The 19,960-nt window shown below is 40.6% G+C and overlaps 2 protein-coding genes and 1 pseudogene across 3 annotated transcripts in view; all 3 read right to left on the reverse strand.

Annotated features, from left to right (window-relative positions):
• Window positions 1–3,949: 3,949 nt before the first annotated feature.
• LOC125894126 (protocadherin alpha-C2-like) lies at window positions 3,950–19,946 on the reverse strand. 2 transcript variants are annotated; one of them, XM_049585323.1, is made up of 3 exons: window positions 17,179–19,946; window positions 8,959–8,994; window positions 3,950–7,671 (listed from the first exon to the last, which is right to left on the reverse strand). In XM_049585323.1, exons 1-2 carry the CDS (start codon window positions 19,591–19,593, stop codon window positions 8,983–8,985), a joined length of 2,427 nt encoding a protein of 808 aa, XP_049441280.1. In that variant the 5' UTR covers window positions 19,594–19,946; the 3' UTR covers window positions 3,950–7,671; window positions 8,959–8,982. The 2 variants fall into 2 exon arrangements, with proteins under 2 accessions (XP_049441280.1, XP_049441279.1); XM_049585322.1 differs by lacking the exons at window positions 3,950–7,671; window positions 8,959–8,994 and adding an exon at window positions 9,001–10,201.
• The window catches only part of si:ch73-233f7.1 (uncharacterized protein LOC100537710 homolog), a 58,361-nt gene continuing 42,350 nt past the window's right edge, over window positions 3,950–19,960 (reverse strand). The window contains 1 exon segment of the mRNA XM_049586807.1: window positions 3,950–7,671. Coding sequence (XP_049442764.1) covers window positions 7,633–7,671 — 39 coding nt within the window. The 3' untranslated portion in view covers window positions 3,950–7,632.
• On the reverse strand, window positions 13,686–16,080 carry LOC125894131 (protocadherin alpha-C2-like; annotated as a pseudogene).

Genomic DNA, 19,960 nt, shown 5'->3' on the forward strand with positions numbered 1-19,960 from the left:
TGCTATGATCACACCAGTTATGGAAACGGACCTATTTCAACATTACTGTGTGTGTTCGTTAAAGGCTGCTCCTCTTTCCAAGTGTCGCATATATCTTCTTTCAAGTTGCATTTTTTAAATGCCTTATCCTGCTGTATTACATTGTTTCCCTCAACTATCCCGTGAATATTTATCGTTCAAATCACTGTTTCCAAAACAGTCGACCTTTAATATTGTTACAGGAGCCATCCATGGTGTAACATGTGTAGGTTGCTAATTTGTCCTGTAGGGGTCACTGTATTGTCCTGGGTGTCTGTCAGGTAGGAACCATTCATTGAGGGACAGGTGTTGCTAGACGGGGGAGCACACATAGTTTTTCAGGTATTTGCTGCTCAATGAAAAGGTGAAAGTTTGTACCTTTGAATGGTGTATGGACACAGATTCGTGGATGTCTGCAAGTTTTTCATTGAAGACTACAGCGGTGATAATTAAATTATGCATCAACGAAGAAGAAGGAAAGGTGGACTCTTTGTTTTTACCTGATGAGCAAAGGTCGGTTTGGTCAGGCGAGCGCGTCAATTAGTAAGTAGTCTGTCAAAGACAACATTAATACGTGTTTCTGAATTGTTTTATTTAAAACAAATCCATTGGCTCAACTTTTAAAAAGATAAGGTAACAGCTTGTATGTTTTTTGTTTATTTGTTTGTTTGTTTTATTTATTGCTTTGTTTTATTTTATTGTTTGTTTGTTTTATTTTATCTTATTTTATTTTATTTATTTTTTCTGTGGTACTTCAAACTCTGGCATTATTGAGCCAATCCTCTAAGTATTTTATAAAATGACAAATTCAATTAGTTTAGTACAACCAACATGATTTGCTTTGACTTCGAGCTTAAGCTTAAGTTGAACCAACTTAATATTTATCCAAAAGTTTTGTTGCTATATAGTGTTCAAACTATTTTATCTAAAATATTATAACTTGTTTCTTTCATTGCCATCCCTCTCAAAAATGTCAAATGTTTTTATTTTCAACCGACCATGGATCATTTTTTAGAGTGAAAAGGGGATTGCCGTGAAAGGGAAAAGTTAAACCCAACCCGTATTAACAACTGATTTACATTCCCTAGTTATGCCAACAATTATTTGTGGTTACTTCATTTATAATGCACCACTCAAATACTGCTTCAGCGTTTATTAATTTGAAAAAATATATAGTAAATTATTGGAAAATGAAGGAACCCTAAAATAAAGCAACATCTGTATTGTGTTGGTGCTTATGTTGGCAAAGCTGTTGACATTCACTCTCTCTCTGCTTAAACTCTGTGTGATCTCCTCAGCACACTCCCACAACCCTCCTCCTATTGAGGAGGTGAGCAGTGACCTCCCATGGACTAAACCTGCAAATGCATCTGTGAGGAGCCCACTCGCATCTCTGCTCAACGTGTTTCATATGACATTGTGTGTTGTGCCATGTGCCGCGGCAGTGCAAGGGCATACTCAGAAAAAAAATCACAATAGACAGTTACCATCAACAGTCACACTACAGCAACCAGGAAATAAGATGACCTACACAGAAAGAACAGTGAGTCTCCACACCTCTGCCACGTGCTACGGTTACGTCTTGGTTCTGGAACTAGGCCAAACACATACGTGCGCGTGCATGAGCGCTGCCGCATTGTGCAACACCTCCTCCCATCTCACACTGCATCATTGATACCAGACTGTTTAAAACACCTAATTCCCATTATTATGGGAATGAGGTTGCGATAATATTTAACAGAGAATGCGCATCCGATTTCTGCAAGATGCGGCTGCTGCACTGGGAAGAGAAGGGATGGGGGGGTGTTAGAATATTAAATTACAGGCAGCTCCAGAGCACACTGCGACCTCCAGCCAACAGACAGCACGTCACCATGACAACGCAGCTCCAATAGGCAGGTCGCTGTCCATGGTGCTTCCAGCACCATGGACAGCAGAGGGGGAGGGATGCAGGAGCTGGCAGAGCTGCACACAAAGAAAGTCAGCTGTATGCACATGCCCTGATGCTGCTCATTCTCTGCAACATTTAAGATACATGGTCCTCCTCACACTTGTATCCCTCTATTATGGTTTATTAAAAATAATATATGAATAATTCTGTAATCAGGGTGTCAGGAGGAAGGCATACTTGCAGCCTGGATAATGCATATATAAAACGTCACTACAAAAATCCCGCTTTTCTCAGCGTTATAAAATTACACATAGCAGATAAGACCTCAGCTCTTAAATACTAATGCAGAAAACACAATGAGGCATGATGTAAGGTGCTCATGTGTTAACCTACTAGTGCCAGCTGGTGGTTGTTCTAGTGCTTTGTTCCACATTGGTGCATCCGTTTGTGTTGTGTATCAGTGTGCTAGTCTGCCAGTGGACTGTAGAGCTGCAGACATCAGGCAGTGTGGGGGAGTCGCCTCTCAGGGTCAAGTGGTGATGAGAGAGGAAACTGAGAAATGCACAACACACAATATTATTTAAATTAGACCCCCTTATTAAAACCTTCATTTTTACTTTATTTGAAAGACATTACAAAGACGCACACATCTGAAGGGCTAAATGGGCTTGCTACTGAATGTCAGGATTTCCTGCTCACACATGACTTCATCTCTCTGGGGAGGTGATGTCATGTGTGTGTGCACACAGACAGAGACAGACACACTCATTGTTCCAGCCTCAGGAAAAAATCCTGCAAACATGCATTGTCTGCAAAACACATTCAGTCATACCTGCTGTTGAGTATTTGTATAATATTGTAATAAAACATATCCCCATATGTTAACTATACACTCATTCAGCAATTTATCTTGTGACTTTAACATAGTTCATTTGATTGTATTTAGAGCTCCAGCTGAGACATAGTGTGGTTGCTTCTTTTCCTATAAACGCTATTTTTACGTTGTGTTTCTTTGCAGAATAAAGATGGTCTTCACAGATAGTGAATGTGCTGACTCTGACCAGAGAAGACAGTCCAGAGGGGGCACTTAGCTAGAGCCAGTTTCCTCTTCCATCATACATTAGAGAGGTATTTTCATGGATTTCCTCAATTGCATGTCCCCCTTGTCCTGACTCTCACATCCTGTGCACTTGAATGACTTCTAGCAAATTGTGAAACTAGAAAATCATTTCACTCAATTCAAGAATGATGCTTAGATTACACAAAAAGCCTCACTACATACATAGTAATCTGCAACCCTTAATGATTCTCAATCTGTTTGGAAATGGATATGGATGGATATAAAAAAGGAACACTTAATGATGCTAATGCCTTTAAATCAAATGTAAATAGAAAGGATATAGAGTATTGCCTCCTGGATTAGTATTTTAAACAAATAAAAGGACCTTTATTGGAGAGAAAGGCTCCCTAAAATGTTTAAATGATGCGTTCCTGCTGCATGCGAATAAGAACACACGGGCAACATGAGCTCTTTTTAATAGTGTAAAGCTTCTGAGGAAGCAGAGTCTTCTAATCCTCGCAGGACACACTGGAGAGTGGCTAATGTAACTAGACTAATAAAAATATATCAGAATTTAAAAAAAAAAATACTACTATACAATATGAAATTTTCCACCTGTGTACCAGCATAGTGTGCTGCTTACTTTGACCTGGCAGTGTGATCTCAGTGAGTGGACCAAAAAATGGTTAACAGACAAAGTTTTTGTGACTACTACAGTGTTATGGTTATTTGAATGCATACAGGGTGAATGATTTTCATACTTCGTTATTGGAATGAATAGCACTCATATGGATTTCCTTATTCATTATTTATTCTAGCAACTCACAGTAGGTAAAGCAGTGTTGCAGTGTTTAAAGTTCTCTGGTGCTCTTGTTACCACCACACCCTGTAGTTACATTAGCTGCAATGCCACAGAACTAGGGGGGTTTGGACAGTGTTCTCCTTCGAGTTAGGTGGAAGCACAAACAGAATTTCCAACCTGTGTGAAGATTGTCAATCTTTAATTTTCATACACAAAGAGACCCTTGTAAGTAAAGCCAATTATACAGATATAGAAGGCAAAGATAGTAACAGTCTGATTATGTAATGCAATTTGGTTGAGCAATGAGAAAACACAGACCAGTAATTCATTTACAATTTGCCCAGTTCCACATGATTACTACACTGTAATTTATAGATTCCTGTTTGTCGTTGTGTCTTATTGAAGTTTAATATGAAACACTGACAAATTAATTCCAATCATCCATATTTCTGTTCAGGCAGTGGGTCCACTTCAGTCAACATTCCTGTTTTGCTGCCATGTTCACACTGTCTCAGTATCAGAGAGAAATGATGAGATAAAAATAAAAGCCACACTTCTGAACACCCTGTAGAAAAGTCTACTCTCTGGAATATTAACAGGGTTTGGGGCTTGAAGCAAATGTACCACCCTTTCGAAGCCATTTTGTGGATTAGAACGGCTGAACACTCTTGAATTGAAAATGTGTGACATAAATGGGATGACATAACAAAGTACATTGTCTGTCACTGCAGTCTCCAGTGTGTGTGTGCTGGATGTAATGATGTCAGGGAGACAGTTAAGAGCTGTTAGCAATAATCACCAGCCATGAGAACATGTCAGTGACAACAAAAGCAAGAAATAATCTGCAGAATACTCCACCCTATTCTCATGTGCAAAACACAGTTCTGTTTACTAAAGCTGACTCCAATAGTGTGACTAATGCTGCTGCACATCACTTTCTCTGCTGGGGAGTAACACATTCAAGAACCATACAGCATGCTGTTCCTCTTAATGTATTTCACCTGCCTTTCACACCTGCCCAGGGACTGCAGTTGAAAATTTGCCAAGATGGCAAAACTTGCACACCTACAGGAATGTTTATTAATGCACACTGTCCCTGTAACTTTGTCCCTTAATGCAGCTGTTCTCCAACCTTTTTCTTTGAGCCACCCCTTTTCTATCATTGAGTAAACTGATGACCCCTGACTAAGTGACACATTTGATGGATTTTTCATACTATATTAAATGCATAACAACAACATTACAAAACAGCTGATAGATGGTACAGTTAACTGAAATAGTGAATGTGGTAACTGCAGGATGTTTGTGTAAAATGAGCAATTTGGATTAATCTTAAGCTGATTATTTCCCTTGATTATTGCATCAGAGATGAGTTTTCCTGATATTTTTAGGAACTTTTTCTACAATTCTCCATCTGTATTCTGTTTTATTTTATTTTTCAAACACTCATACATACTTAATAGGCTTCTTTTTGACAAAATTAGTAGTTTTCTTTTTTGTTTTAACTCTTTTAACTTGTCTAATGCAGGATGAGGCTGTTTAGCAGAGGGTCAGGGCTCTGTGAATAAATGCTGAGATAGGTATTTATAAGTTTTCTTACACTCCTTAAAATGAAGAAGGCCATGCAATCACCCTAAAGCTTCGGTGATCCATAGTGGGGGGTAGGGACCCATGCCCTGATTGATTCACCGTTTGTCTCTTTGACTCAGCCACTGAGTCAGCAAAATCAACAAATCTCCAACATGCAATATCCATAAACTGCACTGCAGTTAATGCATTCAAGCAATTTACTGCTCCATAAAGTGACTCAGACAAGAAAATCATACTGACAGAGTGGTGCTGCTCTACTGTCTGTGATTTGTTGTAGAAATGAGCTACCTGACATATCAATTGAAGTGAGATATTAGCAAGTTAGTTAATAGCTGACAAGTGTGGAGCAGGCATCATAATGACATAAAGCAGGCCTTTAACTCATTAACATAGTCATCAAACATACAGTTCCACTTGATCACATGATCATATCAATTAAGATGTCAACACAGACGTTCTTTCAGAGTACATTTACTGAAGGTTGACCTGCTTCATAAATTAAAACTCATTTTACAATAGTGCAGCAGTTCCTAAAGAATGTTGTGACTTCTGATACAAAAATTAAATGTGAAAGATTCAGAGGTTGACCATTAAGTTTGTTGTCCTATTTTGTTTTTGTATTTAATAGATCATACAGACATAGAATACAGTAAGCTCACGTTACACAAGTTACTACATATTGCACCATGAAAGTACCACTGTACAAAAGCACTTATTGTATGTTTGCCCGTTCAACATTATACCTTTATACATGTAATGCAATGTGAGCTGTGCTAAAGAGTTCGACTACATGATGTCAGATTATTTTAGTGTGTCACATACTCATTGGCCTATAAATCTGATGGCACATGTTTTTGTTCACCTTAAGAAGTTCAGCACCGGTACTGAAAAAGAAAGGCATACTTATAGATTAAGATATATATATACGTATCAGTCATATCTATATCCCCATTTATGTGTTGCTGATAAGTACAGTAGTCAGTAATACACATGAGCACAGCTTCCATTGGGTAAAACCAACAGTCGACAATAAAGTAAACATTAAGTCATTAAGTGAGTTTTGAACTTGGTACACAATCTGAATACGCTGAGTTTGGGAGCATCCAGAATTTGGCTTTGAAAATAAAAAAGTGAAAGTTGTATACGTGTATATACAGTTATCATGAGGAGATATCAATCAATCCCTTCTCAAAGACTCACTTTGTTCATTGTGTTCACTTCAATCACCCAAACTCATATCCTCCAGTAATATCCTCCCTCCAAGTAACATTCAAGCACACTGTACACTTAAGTTTAAGCTGAAGGTACACTTAATAGAAACAATAGTATAATGCTGTTGTACTTCCTCATTGTTGCCTCAGTAAAATATATTATTCCACCTTGTTTTGAAAAACACAATAGTGAGGCTTGGCTACAGAAAATGGATTGCTCAATATCATAAAACACCTAAAGCTATCAAAGCACTCAGATTATCCCATGCAAACACAAATGAAAGGCAGATACATGATGGCTGAAGGCCCCGCTTCTATCTGTTAATGTACTGGTTAACTTAACCTAATCTCTCAGCACTCTCAGTCATATTTAGGCCTAGATCACACATAAAGCACAAAGTCAATACGAAACATAAAACAGCTAAAAGCTACCACATATAAAATACTGATTCCCTCTGTTTCATACTTTTAAAAAAGCGCAGGTTGGTGCTTTTTTTTGACATTTAGTAAATTGTGCTGTTTCACTTCTTGGCTAACTTATATAATACATCAATGCTGTTATAGAGTAAGACAAAGCACAGATGTTAACAATGTAATATCCAACATGTGTTTCATTTTTAGAGAGGGAAAACTGTCTCTCAAAGGCATTTCAATATTCCCATGTCCACTCCAGGTCGTCCTTGCTGAGGCTTCTTGAAATGTCCACAGGTGCAGTTTTTCATACAGTCTGCTTCTTTGTAAGTATCTCCTCTTGAATGTTTCTTTTTTTGTATGAAAGGTCTTGGCATGTGGTTGAAGCCATGCAGTCTTGTCATGCACACTGAATGGACAGAGAGGCATTGTTGATTGGCTTTTTATGTGCTTAAAGGAAGAGAGGGGGAGGGCTGTGTCCTTAACTATCCACTTTAGTCCATTTAGTGTTAAAGCGTTACATACACGGTGAGGATCAGACTGAGCAGGGTGGATGTGGGGGCGTTTTACGGGCAGGGGTTTCTCCTTTCCTCCGTGAAGCTTTCCTGTCAGCGTCAAGTCAGTGCAGTATGCAGCTGGAGGTTTGGCCTTATGTGGAACTACTGCCGCCGCTGCTGGTGGTGGATGCCTGCCAACAAGAGAAGAGAATTAGATCAACCTTGAAAAGGACCACAGCACTGACAGCCGTGTGACTGTCCAACATGACACATCTCATGCAGCCGATGTCTGTCACTCAGACAGGGGCTTCAAGCAGAGGACAGAGTGGGGTGGAGGGGTTGGGCAGATCCTTGAACATGTAGTGGTGAGGTGACGGGTCTATCAATGAATACCATGCTCCAATAATATGTGAAGGAGAGCGGTTGCTAGGTAACTGGGTGACTGGATTCGCTTTGCGCCTCTCCTGCACAAAGAATTAGGTCACAATTCACACTACAGCAGACAGAAAATTCAAAGTGTCATTGAGTAACACTCAGACGAATTACAGTAAATCTAACCCAATCATACAGCAACACTTTTAAACATTCAAAAATATAATTCACTCCTAGTCTATTAGTGATGGATCAGTAGGGGATGAACACACATTTATCTTCACATGCACAGGATCCTTTTGAGAACACAGTGATTCAGTTAATGACATATTAAAGTTTTCTTGCCATATGTATTAACAGCAGAAGCCAGATTGTGAAAAAAAGCAAAGCCAGCAAATGTTAGTTTTAATGAAGGATTTTTTTAAAAGCTGTGATCAATGACCTTAAGGCAGAGCAGCATGTTCATGTTATCATTTTGTGTTTATAGGATATAAGTGTGTGGCTCAGGGACTGGCTCTACTTGAGTCTCACTTTGTTCACCAAAAGTTATGACGAGGACAGGGATACTGTTTTAATACTACTTAATCTGAATCACCACTTTTGCCTGTCTGCAAAACTGACCAATTGTCAGAGTCTGTATGTTGTCTAGTATGATTATTATAGCCCAATGTCTTTGTCCTCTGACGTCAATCCAAATCATTAGGGTCATATTTTTAGGCTCTGTCAAACTGAAACTTTGAGAGGGGACATAATCCTGAAATACTGACAGAGGTAGTGTGAATTACTGTGGTGTATAGACTACACAGACACATTTTAGTGGGCTTTAGTGATGCGACTGTGTGAGTAAGAGTAACCAAAATGTAGGCATGAAGAGGTTTTAACACAGGAGATTTGCCAAACTGCATGTGATGTCAGCTGAGTGACCCTTTGCAATTAAAAAAGAGAAATCTCCTTCTCCAAGAGAAACTAAACAAGACAAAATAATTTTAAAGGAAAAAAAGATCCACCGAGAACAAAACAAACACAAAAAACACTTCAAACACTAAGTTCTGGAACATCATTCATAAAAAGGGCATCCGGGGTGGGGGAGTGAGACTCCTGCATACCTCCAGCTGCCGAGTGGACTTCCCTCATTTAGGGTACTTTAGAGTGGGGAGAAAAAAAAAAACAAGCAGTTCAATGGTCAGGTCATTGCAAGCACAAAAAAGGATGATTTGTGTATGTGATCACAGTTGGTGTAGAGGCACTATGGATGAAATGTTATCTTTACCACAGACTAAGCATGGTTAGTATGACCCTTTATAACACATACTGCAGCTTGTTACAATCTGCTCTATAAAAGTGGGTTAAAACACAGTCATGTGTTTAGCAATAGCATTGTTCATGTTCCAGCAGTATACTTACCATCATAGATAGATAGATAGATAGATAGATAGATAGATAGATCAGTTGATAGATAGATAGATCAGTTGATAGATAGATCAGTTGATCTGCAGGGAATAAAACACTGATGACATCCAATCCCCTGATATACACACAACAAACCAATCTGCAGGGAATAAAACACTCACACACAACCACTCTCTTGATATATACATCACAGTCAACAGTCACACAATAATATCTATGAAGCAGTTGCAAATGAAAAGTCGTTTTAGCAAGTGTCTCTCTGTAAAACCTTTAAATACAAACCGCTGCAAGATATTTTATGAGGTGCAACATTTTCTCTTCAGTTTGGTTGCTATTAACTGTTATATTTTTATGTCACTGGTGATTTTTTATGACTTTTGTTATCATTGATTTAATGTCATTTACAGTCTGTTTAAGGTGATATTAGAAGTTTTGATCTTTCCGTTCATTTTAGTAGACAGGTCTTCCTGTTGAATGAAAATTACATTTTTAAGGGTTTTTTTTAAGTACCACATAGACAGAGATTTAGAGATGGGAAATGTTATTATGGTATTTAACAGTGAGCTGGGAAGTATCCGTAGTGCAAACACAAAAACAGACATTAGTAATACAGGACAAAAACATGACGTGGTTTTATACTGTGCAGCGATACACAGCTTTCATACGGTCTTGGTGGTTTTGTTGTTGTTTCTGTCAGTGTCTCTTGTATGATACATTAAATGGTGAAAAATGTATTATCTTTATTGTTTTTATATCACTCTGGCTTGCTTCTCTGGCTTACTATAACAAAACAAAAAGAAACAAACAAAAAATGCCAGTGCACTTCACCTGAAAGCTGATCAGTGTAGTGTGAACTGTGATGACAGTAGGCAAGACTTTTCTTCACAAACATAAAGTTAGGAATGGGGTTTATTAAAACTGCAGTAGAGTGATCTGTACCTGCAGAGTGGATGGTGCTGAGTCACTGGTGTCTGTGAGTCCTGTCCCTCTCGGTATACTGGACACGATGTATCTGGAGCCCTTTGGCACAGGCTGTCTAACCACCAGCTTTCCTTTCCTGGTCTCTGCTAGAAACAGACTGTACCAGTAGGCATCGTTGGAGACCAGAGTGGAATCTGCGATGGTGGAGTTCCTCTCACTGATCACACTGTTCCTGCAGGGAGGAGCCGCTTTGCTGGGCTTGGGTTTCTGACACTTGAGCACGATGGTGACCAATATGGTGATGAGCAGGAGAAATGACACCGAGCCCAGACCGATGACCAAATACAGGTTGAGGTCTGAGAAGATGTCATATTCCAGAGGCACCTCAGTCATGTCAGAGTAGGCCTTAACGGCAGTCTCCATCGTGGACAGCTTGATGGTGACTGTAGCAGAGAGAGCAGGCTCCCCGTTGTCCTTGGCAACAACAACCAGTCTCTGGTGACGCGGATCTCTGTAACTGAACATCCTCATAGTCCGGATCTCTCCGTTGTATTGGTCCAGACTGAACAAGGTGGCGTCAGTCACCTGTAGAAACTGGTAGGTAATCCGAGAGTTGTGCACCGAGTCGGTGTCTAAGGCTATCACCTTGGCAACCAGAGAGCCTTTATCGGTGGATCTGGGGATCTTTTCCTCCACCACCGAGCCGTGCGCGCGCCATGGAGACACAATGACCGGAGCGTTGTCGTTCTGGTCCACAATAATAATGTGGACCGTGACGTTGCTGCTGAGTGGAGGAGAGCCAGAGTCTCTGGCCTCGATGTGGAAAAGAAACTCCTTCTCGATCTCATAGTCAAACGTTTTCAGTGCGTAAAGATTGCCGTTCTCTGGATTGATGGAGAACAGCATGGACATGGAGGTGTTGGCTATCTCCTTCTCTAGGATGAAATAAACTAGATACTGGTTTTCATGGAGGTCAGGGTCAAACGCAGTGAGTGAACTGAGCAAGGCTCCAGGTGCGTTATTCTCCATCACACGGATAGTATAAAATGACTGAGGGAACTGTGGAACATTGTCATTAACATCCAGCAGCTCTAACGTCATAGTTTCATTGTCAGATAAAGGAGGAGAACCTCTGTCTGTCACCGTGAAAGTGACGTCATATTCTGGGACCTTCTCGCGGTCTAATGGCTCTGACACTACTAATTCATAATAGTTATCAGAGGATTCCCTCAGTTTGAAAGGCATATTATCTGGAATATGAAGATCAACCACTCCATTGTCACCTGAGTCTTTATCACTGACACTAACTACTGCTATCACTGTGTCTATCGGTTTGTTTCTTTTATAGGACTCTGAAATGATTTGATGGATATTTCTGGATGATTATCATTCATATCTGTCACCTGTATTGTCAGTTTACACTGTCCAGATAAGGAGTTAGGCCCCTTATCGCTGGCTATAACCTCCATTTCATAAAGTTTAACATCTTCATAATTTATCATCTCTTTCACTCTGATTTCACCATTTTCTGGATTCAAGTTAAACATCTGTTGTGTTCTCTCTGATGTATATAAACTATATGAATAAACTATTTCGGAATTGGACCCTTCATCTAAATCAGTGGCGTTCAGTTTTATTATTAGACTGCCAATCGGGGAGTTTTCCATCACATCTACAGTGTATTTGTCTTTTTCAAATTTAGGGGCGTTGTCGTTGACATCAAGCACGCGAACAATGATGCTGGCTGTACCTGTGCGCGTGGGCGCGCCCCCGTCCACAGCAGTCAGTATTAGATTATGAACAGCCTGCTGCTCTCTGTCTAGAGGTTTTTTCAGAATCAGATCAGCAAACTTTGACCCATCTCTGCTCGTCTGAATTTCGAGTGCAAAATGTTCACTTGAGCTCAGATGGTAATTTTTCACAGAATTCGTTCCAACATCTGGGTCCGCAGCATTGTTCAGTGAGAATCTCTCTCCAACGGGGCTCGATTCAGAGATGTCCAGATGCATCGTTCCTCTTCGAAAATGAGGCGCGTTGTCGTTAATATCTGTAATTTCCACCTCAATATTAAACATACGTATTGGATTTTCAATTGTAGCGTCTAATTTAAGAAAGCACGACGTAGTGGTCTTCAAGGGGCATAAAAACTCTCTGTCTATCCTTTCCAGAATGAACAGCTCTCCTGTGTCTTTGTTGATGTCAAGATATTTTTTATTGCCCACAACATCAATGCGCATTTTCCTTCCCTTCAGCGTCTTCACGTCTAATCCCAGATCAGTTGCTAAATTAGCAACGACAGAGCCTTCCTCCATTTCTTCGGGAACAGAATAATGGGTGACGGTAGATACCGTTGTCATCATAGCAGAAAGACAGAGAAATGCAGACACGTACCCTCTCTCAAGCAACAGTCGGAAATGATGCGCCATCGTGCTGTTCCTGTAGTTATAATCTTGAATTGTGCTGAAACATGGACGAACTGTCCTGTTGTTGAACGCACAAACGAAACGAGGATCTTGCAAGAAAGCGTTTCTTCACGCTTTGACCAAGAGTGACGTCTGTGTTAAAGGATGTCTGACATCCTCCAATTACCTATCGCGACAGCTATGACATCATCAGTGAGGATGTTTTCGTGTAGAGCAGCGACGAAAGTAGTTTTGTGTGAGCCTTTGCACTTGTTTAAAACAAACGAGTTATTAAAGTCAAAACAAGACATATTTTGTTTTAAAGAGTCAAAGTGCGAGTGTGTTTAATCACAGTTTAAGGAAACTGGAAAAAGTATTTTGGTAAAGTTTTCATCTCTTGTGTCTAAACTTTTACTCCCTGGGTGGGAGGTTAAATTCCGAAAACCTGATAAGTAACCTTCAGTTTTCTTTCATTACATATTTGCATCCCTTTATAAACGTTTTGTTCGTTCGTTGTCACAGGTATATACAGCGATTGTAAAGGCATATATTATGTATCATAATGTCCTCTTTCCTTTGTTTTTTGCGACTTTTACGCACGGCTGTCTGTGCGTAAAAACAGTGCCCATCATGATGAAATCAAAGTGTCCGTGTGTGTATTATCAGCAATTGCTACTGGCAGTTACTTTTGGTTTAACATGATATCAGTGTGCTTCACATCTAGCCTCATTTCTCCTCCCAATACATAAATATTGCAGAAACTTTTGGGCTAAAATAGCAAGAAAAGAAAAACTAATGAGAAAAAGAGGGTGCAAATTATTTATCAAGTTACTTATTAAGTTTCATAAAATTGCACCTTGATTTTATTACAAACTAGCTTCCAGCAAGTGAATAAAGGGTTTAAGGAAGTTAATGTGAGTAATACATTTTTACTTGTAAAGCACAGTTCATAAGCAACTTACAATAAGTAAAAGGAGAGTTAAATTCTCAAGTGCTGAGAACACAAATATCATGACTACAGTGGTCACTTGTGGGTAGAGTTGATGGGTATTGACGAGGTACATCTGTGTGTAACAGGTGTTGAATAGATTTTTTTTTTCTCATACCTGCAGAGTGGATGGTGCTGAGTCACTGGTGTCTGTGAGTCCTGTCCCTCTCGGTATACTGGACACGATGTATCTGGAGCCCTTTGGCACAGGCTGTCTAACCACCAGCTTTCCTTTCCTGGTCTCTGCTAGAAACAGACTGTACCAGTAGGCATCGTTGGAGACCAGAGTGGAATCTGCGATGGTGGAGTTCCTCTCACTGATCACACTGTTCCTGCAGGGAGGAGCCGCTTTGCTGGGCTTGGGTTTCTGACACTTGAGCACGATGGTGACCAATATGGTGATGAGCAGGAGAAATGACACCGAGCCCAGACCGATGACCAAATACAGGTTGAGGTCTGAGAAGATGTCATATTCCAGAGGCACCTCAGTCATGTCAGAGTAGGCCTTAACGGCAGTCTCCATCGTGGACAGCTTGATGGTGACTGTAGCAGAGAGCAGGCTCCCGTTGTCCTTGGCAACAACAGTCTCTGGTGACGCGGATCTCTGTAACTGAACATCCTCATAGTCCGGATCTCTCCGTTGTATTGGTCCAGACTGAACAAGGTGGCGTCAGTCACCTGTAGAAACTGGTAGGTAATCCGAGAGTTGTGCACCGAGTCGGTGTCCAAGGCTATCACCTTGGCAACCAGAGAGCCTTTATCGGTGGATCTGGGGATCTTTTCCTCCACCACCGAGCCGTGCGCGCGCCACGGAGACACAATGACCGGAGCGTTGTCGTTCTGGTCCACAATAATGATGTGGACCGTGACGTTGCTGCTGAGTGGAGGAGAGCCAGAGTCTCTGGCCTCGATGTGGAAAAGAAACTCCTTCTCGATCTCATAGTCAAAAGTTTTCAGTGCGTAAAGATTGCCGTTCTCTGGATTGATGGAGAACAGCATGGACATGGAGGTGTTGGCTATCTCCTTCTCTAGGATGAAATAAACTAGATACTGGTTTTCATGGAGGTCAGCGCAGTGAGTGAACTGAGCAAGGCTCCAGGTGCGTTATTCTCCATCACACGGATAGTATAAAATGACTGAGGGAACTGTGGAACATTGTCATTAACATCCAGCAGCTCTAACGTCATAGTTTCATTGTCAGATAAAGGAGGAGAACCTCTGTCTGTCACCGTGAAAGTGACGTCATATTCCGGGACCTTCTCGCGGTCTAATGGCTCTGACACTACTAATTCATAATAGTTATCAGAGGATTCCCTCAGTTTGAAAGGCATTTTATCTGGAATATGAAGATCAACCACTCCATTGTCACCTGAGTCTTTATCACTGACACTAACTACTGCTATCACTGTGTCTATCGGTTCGTTTTCTTTTATAGGACTCTGAAATGATTTGATGGATATTTCTGGATGATTATCATTCATATCTGTCACCTGTATTGTCAGTTTACACTGTCCAGATAAGGAGTTAGGCCCCTTATCGCTGGCTATAACCTCCATTTCATAAAGTTTAACATCTTCATAATTTATCATCTCTTTCACTCTGATTTCACCATTTTCTGGATTCAAGTTAAACATCTGTTGTGTTCTCTCTGATGTATATAAACTATATGAATAAACTATTTCAGAATTGGACCCTTCATCTAAATCAGTGGCGTTCAGTTTTATTATTAGACTGCCAATCGGGGAGTTTTCCATCACATCTACAGTGTATTTGTCTTTTTCAAATTTAGGGGCGTTGTCGTTGACATCAAGCACGCGAACAATGATGCTGGCTGTACCTGTGCGCGTGGGCGCGCCCCCATCCACAGCAGTCAGTATTAGATTATGAACAGCCTGCTGCTCTCTGTCTAAAGCTTTTTTCAGAACCAAATCAGCAAACTTTGTACCATCTCTACCGGTCTGAATTTCAATAGAGAAATGTTCACTTGAGCTCAGATGATAATTTTTCACAGAGTTTGTTCCAACATCTGGGTCGCCAGCATTATTTAATGAGAATCTCTCTCCAACGGGGCTCGATTCAGAGATGTCCAGATGCATCGTTCCTCTTCGAAAATGAGGCGCGTTGTCGTTAATATCTGTAATTTCCACCTCAATATTAAACATTCGTACTGGATTTTCAATTGTAGCCTCTAATCTTAAAAAGCACGACGTAGTGGTCTTGGGAGGGCATAACAACTCTCTGTCTATCCTTTCCAGAATAAACAGCTCTCCCGTGTCTTTGTTAATGTCAAGATATTTTTTGTTGCCCACAACATCAATGCGCATTTTCCTTTTATTCAGCGTCTTCACGTCTAATCCCAGATCAGTTGCTAAATTAGCAACGACAGAGCCTTCCTCCATTTCTTCGGGAACAGAATAATGGGTGACGGTAGATACCGTTGTCATCATAGCAGCAATAAAGAAAAATGCAGACACGTACCCTCTCCGGGAACACTGATGACTTTGCAGAGCCATCTTGCTGTTCCTGTAGTTATAATCTTGAATTGTGCTGAAACATGGACGAACTGTCCTGTTGTTGAACGCACAAACGAAATGAGGATCTTGCAAGAAAGCGTTTCTTCACGCTTTGACCAAGAGTGACGTCTGTGTTAAAGGATGTCTGACATCCTCCAATAAAATAACGTGATCGCGCGATGACTTCATCAGTGAGGTATGTTTTTCGTGTAGAGCAGCGACGAATAGTTTGTGTGAGCCTTTGCACTTGTTTAAAACAAACGATGTCTTTTAAAGATAAAACTACAAACTCAAGTTGCTATAAACTTTCAATTTTGTTCGACAGAAAAAGACTTATTAAATATCTGGCAAATGTGTTTTCCTGATTTCTAAACTTCAGTGATTTTGCAATATCCATATTTTTCATCTCGTGTCTAAACTTTTCAAATATACCTAAGTTTTTATGAACTAATTCTGAACTACTGATAAGTGAACTTCAGTCTCCATTCATTACATATTTACATTCCTTTCTAAACGTTTTGTCTGTCTGTTTGTCACACGTGTATACAGTGATTGTAAACCATTCCAATGTATGTAGCATGTTTGTTTCCTCTATTTAGTCTTGTTTTAATGGACTTGTTACATATGTCTGTCAATATTCATGATGAAATCAAAGTTATGTTTTGTGTATTATCACACATAGTTGCAGTTACCAGTGTTGAAAAATGATATCAGCCTTGCAAAAATCTAGCCTCATTGTTTGAATACATAAATATTCAGAAAGTGTCTAATTTCTAAAATAGCAAGAAAAGAAAAACTAATGAGAAAAAGAGGGTAAATTATTTGTCAATCTTTATGTTTCATAAAATTGTACCTATGAAGACAAACTATGTTTCAGCATTGATTTTGAAACAGAGGAAGTTAATGTGAGTAATACATTTTTATTTCTAAAGTTTGTATATGTGGCATTACACGCATAATAAGGAAATTAGGAGAGTTAAATTCTCAAGTGCTGAGAACACAAATATCATGACTACAGTGGTCACTTGTATTTGATGGGTATTGATGGAGGTACATCTGTGTGTAACAGGTGTTGAATAGATTTTCCCATACCTGCAGAGTGGATGGTGCTGAGTCACTAGTGTCTGTGAGTCCTGTCCCTCTCGGTATACTGGACACGATGTATCTGGAGCCCTTTGGCACAGGCTGTCTAACCACCAGCTTTCCTTTCCTGGTCTCTGCTAGAAACAGACTGTACCAGTAGGCATCGTTGGAGACCAGAGTGGAATCTGCGATGGTGGAGTTCCTCTCACTGATCACACTGTTCCTGCAGGGAGGAGCCGCTTTGCTGGGCTTGGGTTTCTGACACTTGAGCACGATGGTGACCAATATGGTGATGAGCAGGAGAAATGACACCGAGCCCAGACCGATGACCAAATACAGGTTGAGGTCTGAGAAGATGTCATATTCCAGAGGCACCTCAGTCATGTCAGAGTAGGCCTTAACGGCAGTCTCCATCGTGGACAGCTTGATGGTGACTGTAGCAGAGAGAGCAGGCTCCCCGTTGTCCTTGGCAACAACGACCAGTCTCTGGTGACGCGGATCTCTGTAACTGAACATCCTCATAGTCCGGATCTCTCCGTTGTATTGGTCCAGACTGAACAAGGTGGCGTCAGTCACCTGTAGAAACTGGTAGGTAATCCGAGAGTTGTGCACCGAGTCGGTGTCCAAGGCTATCACCTTGGCAACCAGAGAGCCTTTATCAGTGGATCTGGGGATCTTTTCCTCCACCACCGAGCCGTGCGCGCGCCACGGAGACACAATGACCGGAGCGTTGTCGTTCTGGTCCACAATAATGATGTGGACCGTGACGTTGCTGCTGAGTGGAGGAGAGCCAGAGTCTCTGGCCTCGATGTGGAAAAGAAACTCCTTCTCGATCTCATAGTCAAAAGTTTTCAGTGCGTAAAGATTGCCGTTCTCTGGATTGATGGAGAACAGCATGGACATGGAGGTGTTGGCTATCTCCTTCTCTAGGATGAAATAAACTAGATACTGGTTTTCATGGAGGTCAGGGTCAAACGCAGTGAGTGAACTGAGCAAGGCTCCAGGTGCGTTATTCTCCATCACACGGATAGTATAAAATGACTGAGGGAACTGTGGAACATTGTCATTAACATCCAGCAGCTCTAACGTCATAGTTTCATTGTCAGATAAAGGAGGAGAACCTCTGTCTGTCACCGTGAAAGTGACGTCATATTCCGGGACCTTCTCGCGGTCTAATGGCTCTGACACTACTAATTCATAATAGTTATCAGAGGATTCCCTCAGTTTGAAAGGCATATTATCTGGAATATGAAGATCAACCACTCCATTGTCACCTGAGTCTTTATCACTGACACTAACTACTGCTATCACTGTGTCTATCGGTTCGTTTTCTTTTATAGGACTCTGAAATGATTTGATGGATATTTCTGGATGATTATCATTCATATCTGTCACCTGTATTGTCAGTTTACACTGTCCAGATAAGGAGTTAGGCCCCTTATCGCTGGCTATAACCTCCATTTCATAAAGTTTAACATCTTCATAATTTATCATCTCTTTCACTCTGATTTCACCATTTTCTGGATTCAAGTTAAACATCTGTTGTGTTCTCTCTGATGTATATAAACTATATGAATAAACTATTTCAGAATTGGACCCTTCATCTAAATCAGTGGCGTTCAGTTTTATTATTAGACTGCCAATCGGGGAGTTTTCCATCACATCTACAGTGTATTTGTCTTTATTAAATGAAGGGGCGTTGTCGTTGACATCAAGCACGCGAACAATGATGCTGGCCGTACCTGTGCGCGTGGGCGCGCCCCCGTCCACAGCAGTCAGTATTAGATTATGAACAGCCTGCTGCTCTCTGTCTAAAGCTTTTTTCAGAATCAGATCAGCAAACTTTGAGCCATCTCTACCGGTCTGAATCTCAATGTCAAAATATTCACTTTCACTAAGATGATATGTTTTTACTGAGTTCGATCCAAAATCGGGATCTATAGCATTGGTTAGTGAAAAGCGCTCCCCCGACGATGTTGACTCCGATATGTCCAAATGCATTGTATCTCTGCGAAAATGAGGGGCATTGTCGTTGATGTCCGTTATTTCAACCTCAATGTTAAACAGTCGAATCGGATTTTCAATTGTTACATCCATTTTCAGAAAACACGATGGATTCTTGCTGTTGCATAGCTGTTCCCTGTCAATCTTTTCAGCAACGAATAGCTCCCCCGTTTCTTTGTTGATTTCAAGATATCTCCTATTAGCGATGACATCCAGTCTCATTTTACGATGACCAAGTGCTTTTGCATCGCCCAGACCCAAATCCAGTGCTAGATTAGCAACAACAGATCCCTGCTCCATTTCTTCGGGAACTGAATAGTGCATAACGGCAGATGTAGCAGAGAAAACTGCACATAAGAAAATCAGTGGCGAGACATACCTCCTCCAAAGCCGGTCGCGAAATTTTAAATCCATGATCATTGCTCCCTTTTTTTCGGAATTAAAATGGTCGTCTGTTTATCACAGTTTATATATCGGTTTCACAACAGCGTTACTGCCTGAAAATGCTTTGACGCGCGATAATTTTACAACCCTGCTATTCTAGAAAAAGGAGCCGTCCAATAATGGCCGTTTTGTTCTTTCCGCAACTGTCTGGTGATTGTTGCGTCACAAAGACGTGTTTTTTGGTGGTCAATAGCGACGCTGTGTGTCATATGTTGATGGCACCAACTGTTATCGAAACTTTGAAACTGAAATGCACATCCTTAGAGGTGTATTTATCATTTTCCGTGAAAATAACAACTAAAATTATTTTATAAATATATTTTTTTCGCACTCAGTAAGTTTG

The sequence above is a fragment of the Epinephelus fuscoguttatus genome, linkage group LG9 (assembly GCF_011397635.1).
Source record: "Epinephelus fuscoguttatus linkage group LG9, E.fuscoguttatus.final_Chr_v1".
NCBI classification, from domain to species: domain Eukaryota; kingdom Metazoa; phylum Chordata; class Actinopteri; order Perciformes; family Serranidae; genus Epinephelus; species Epinephelus fuscoguttatus.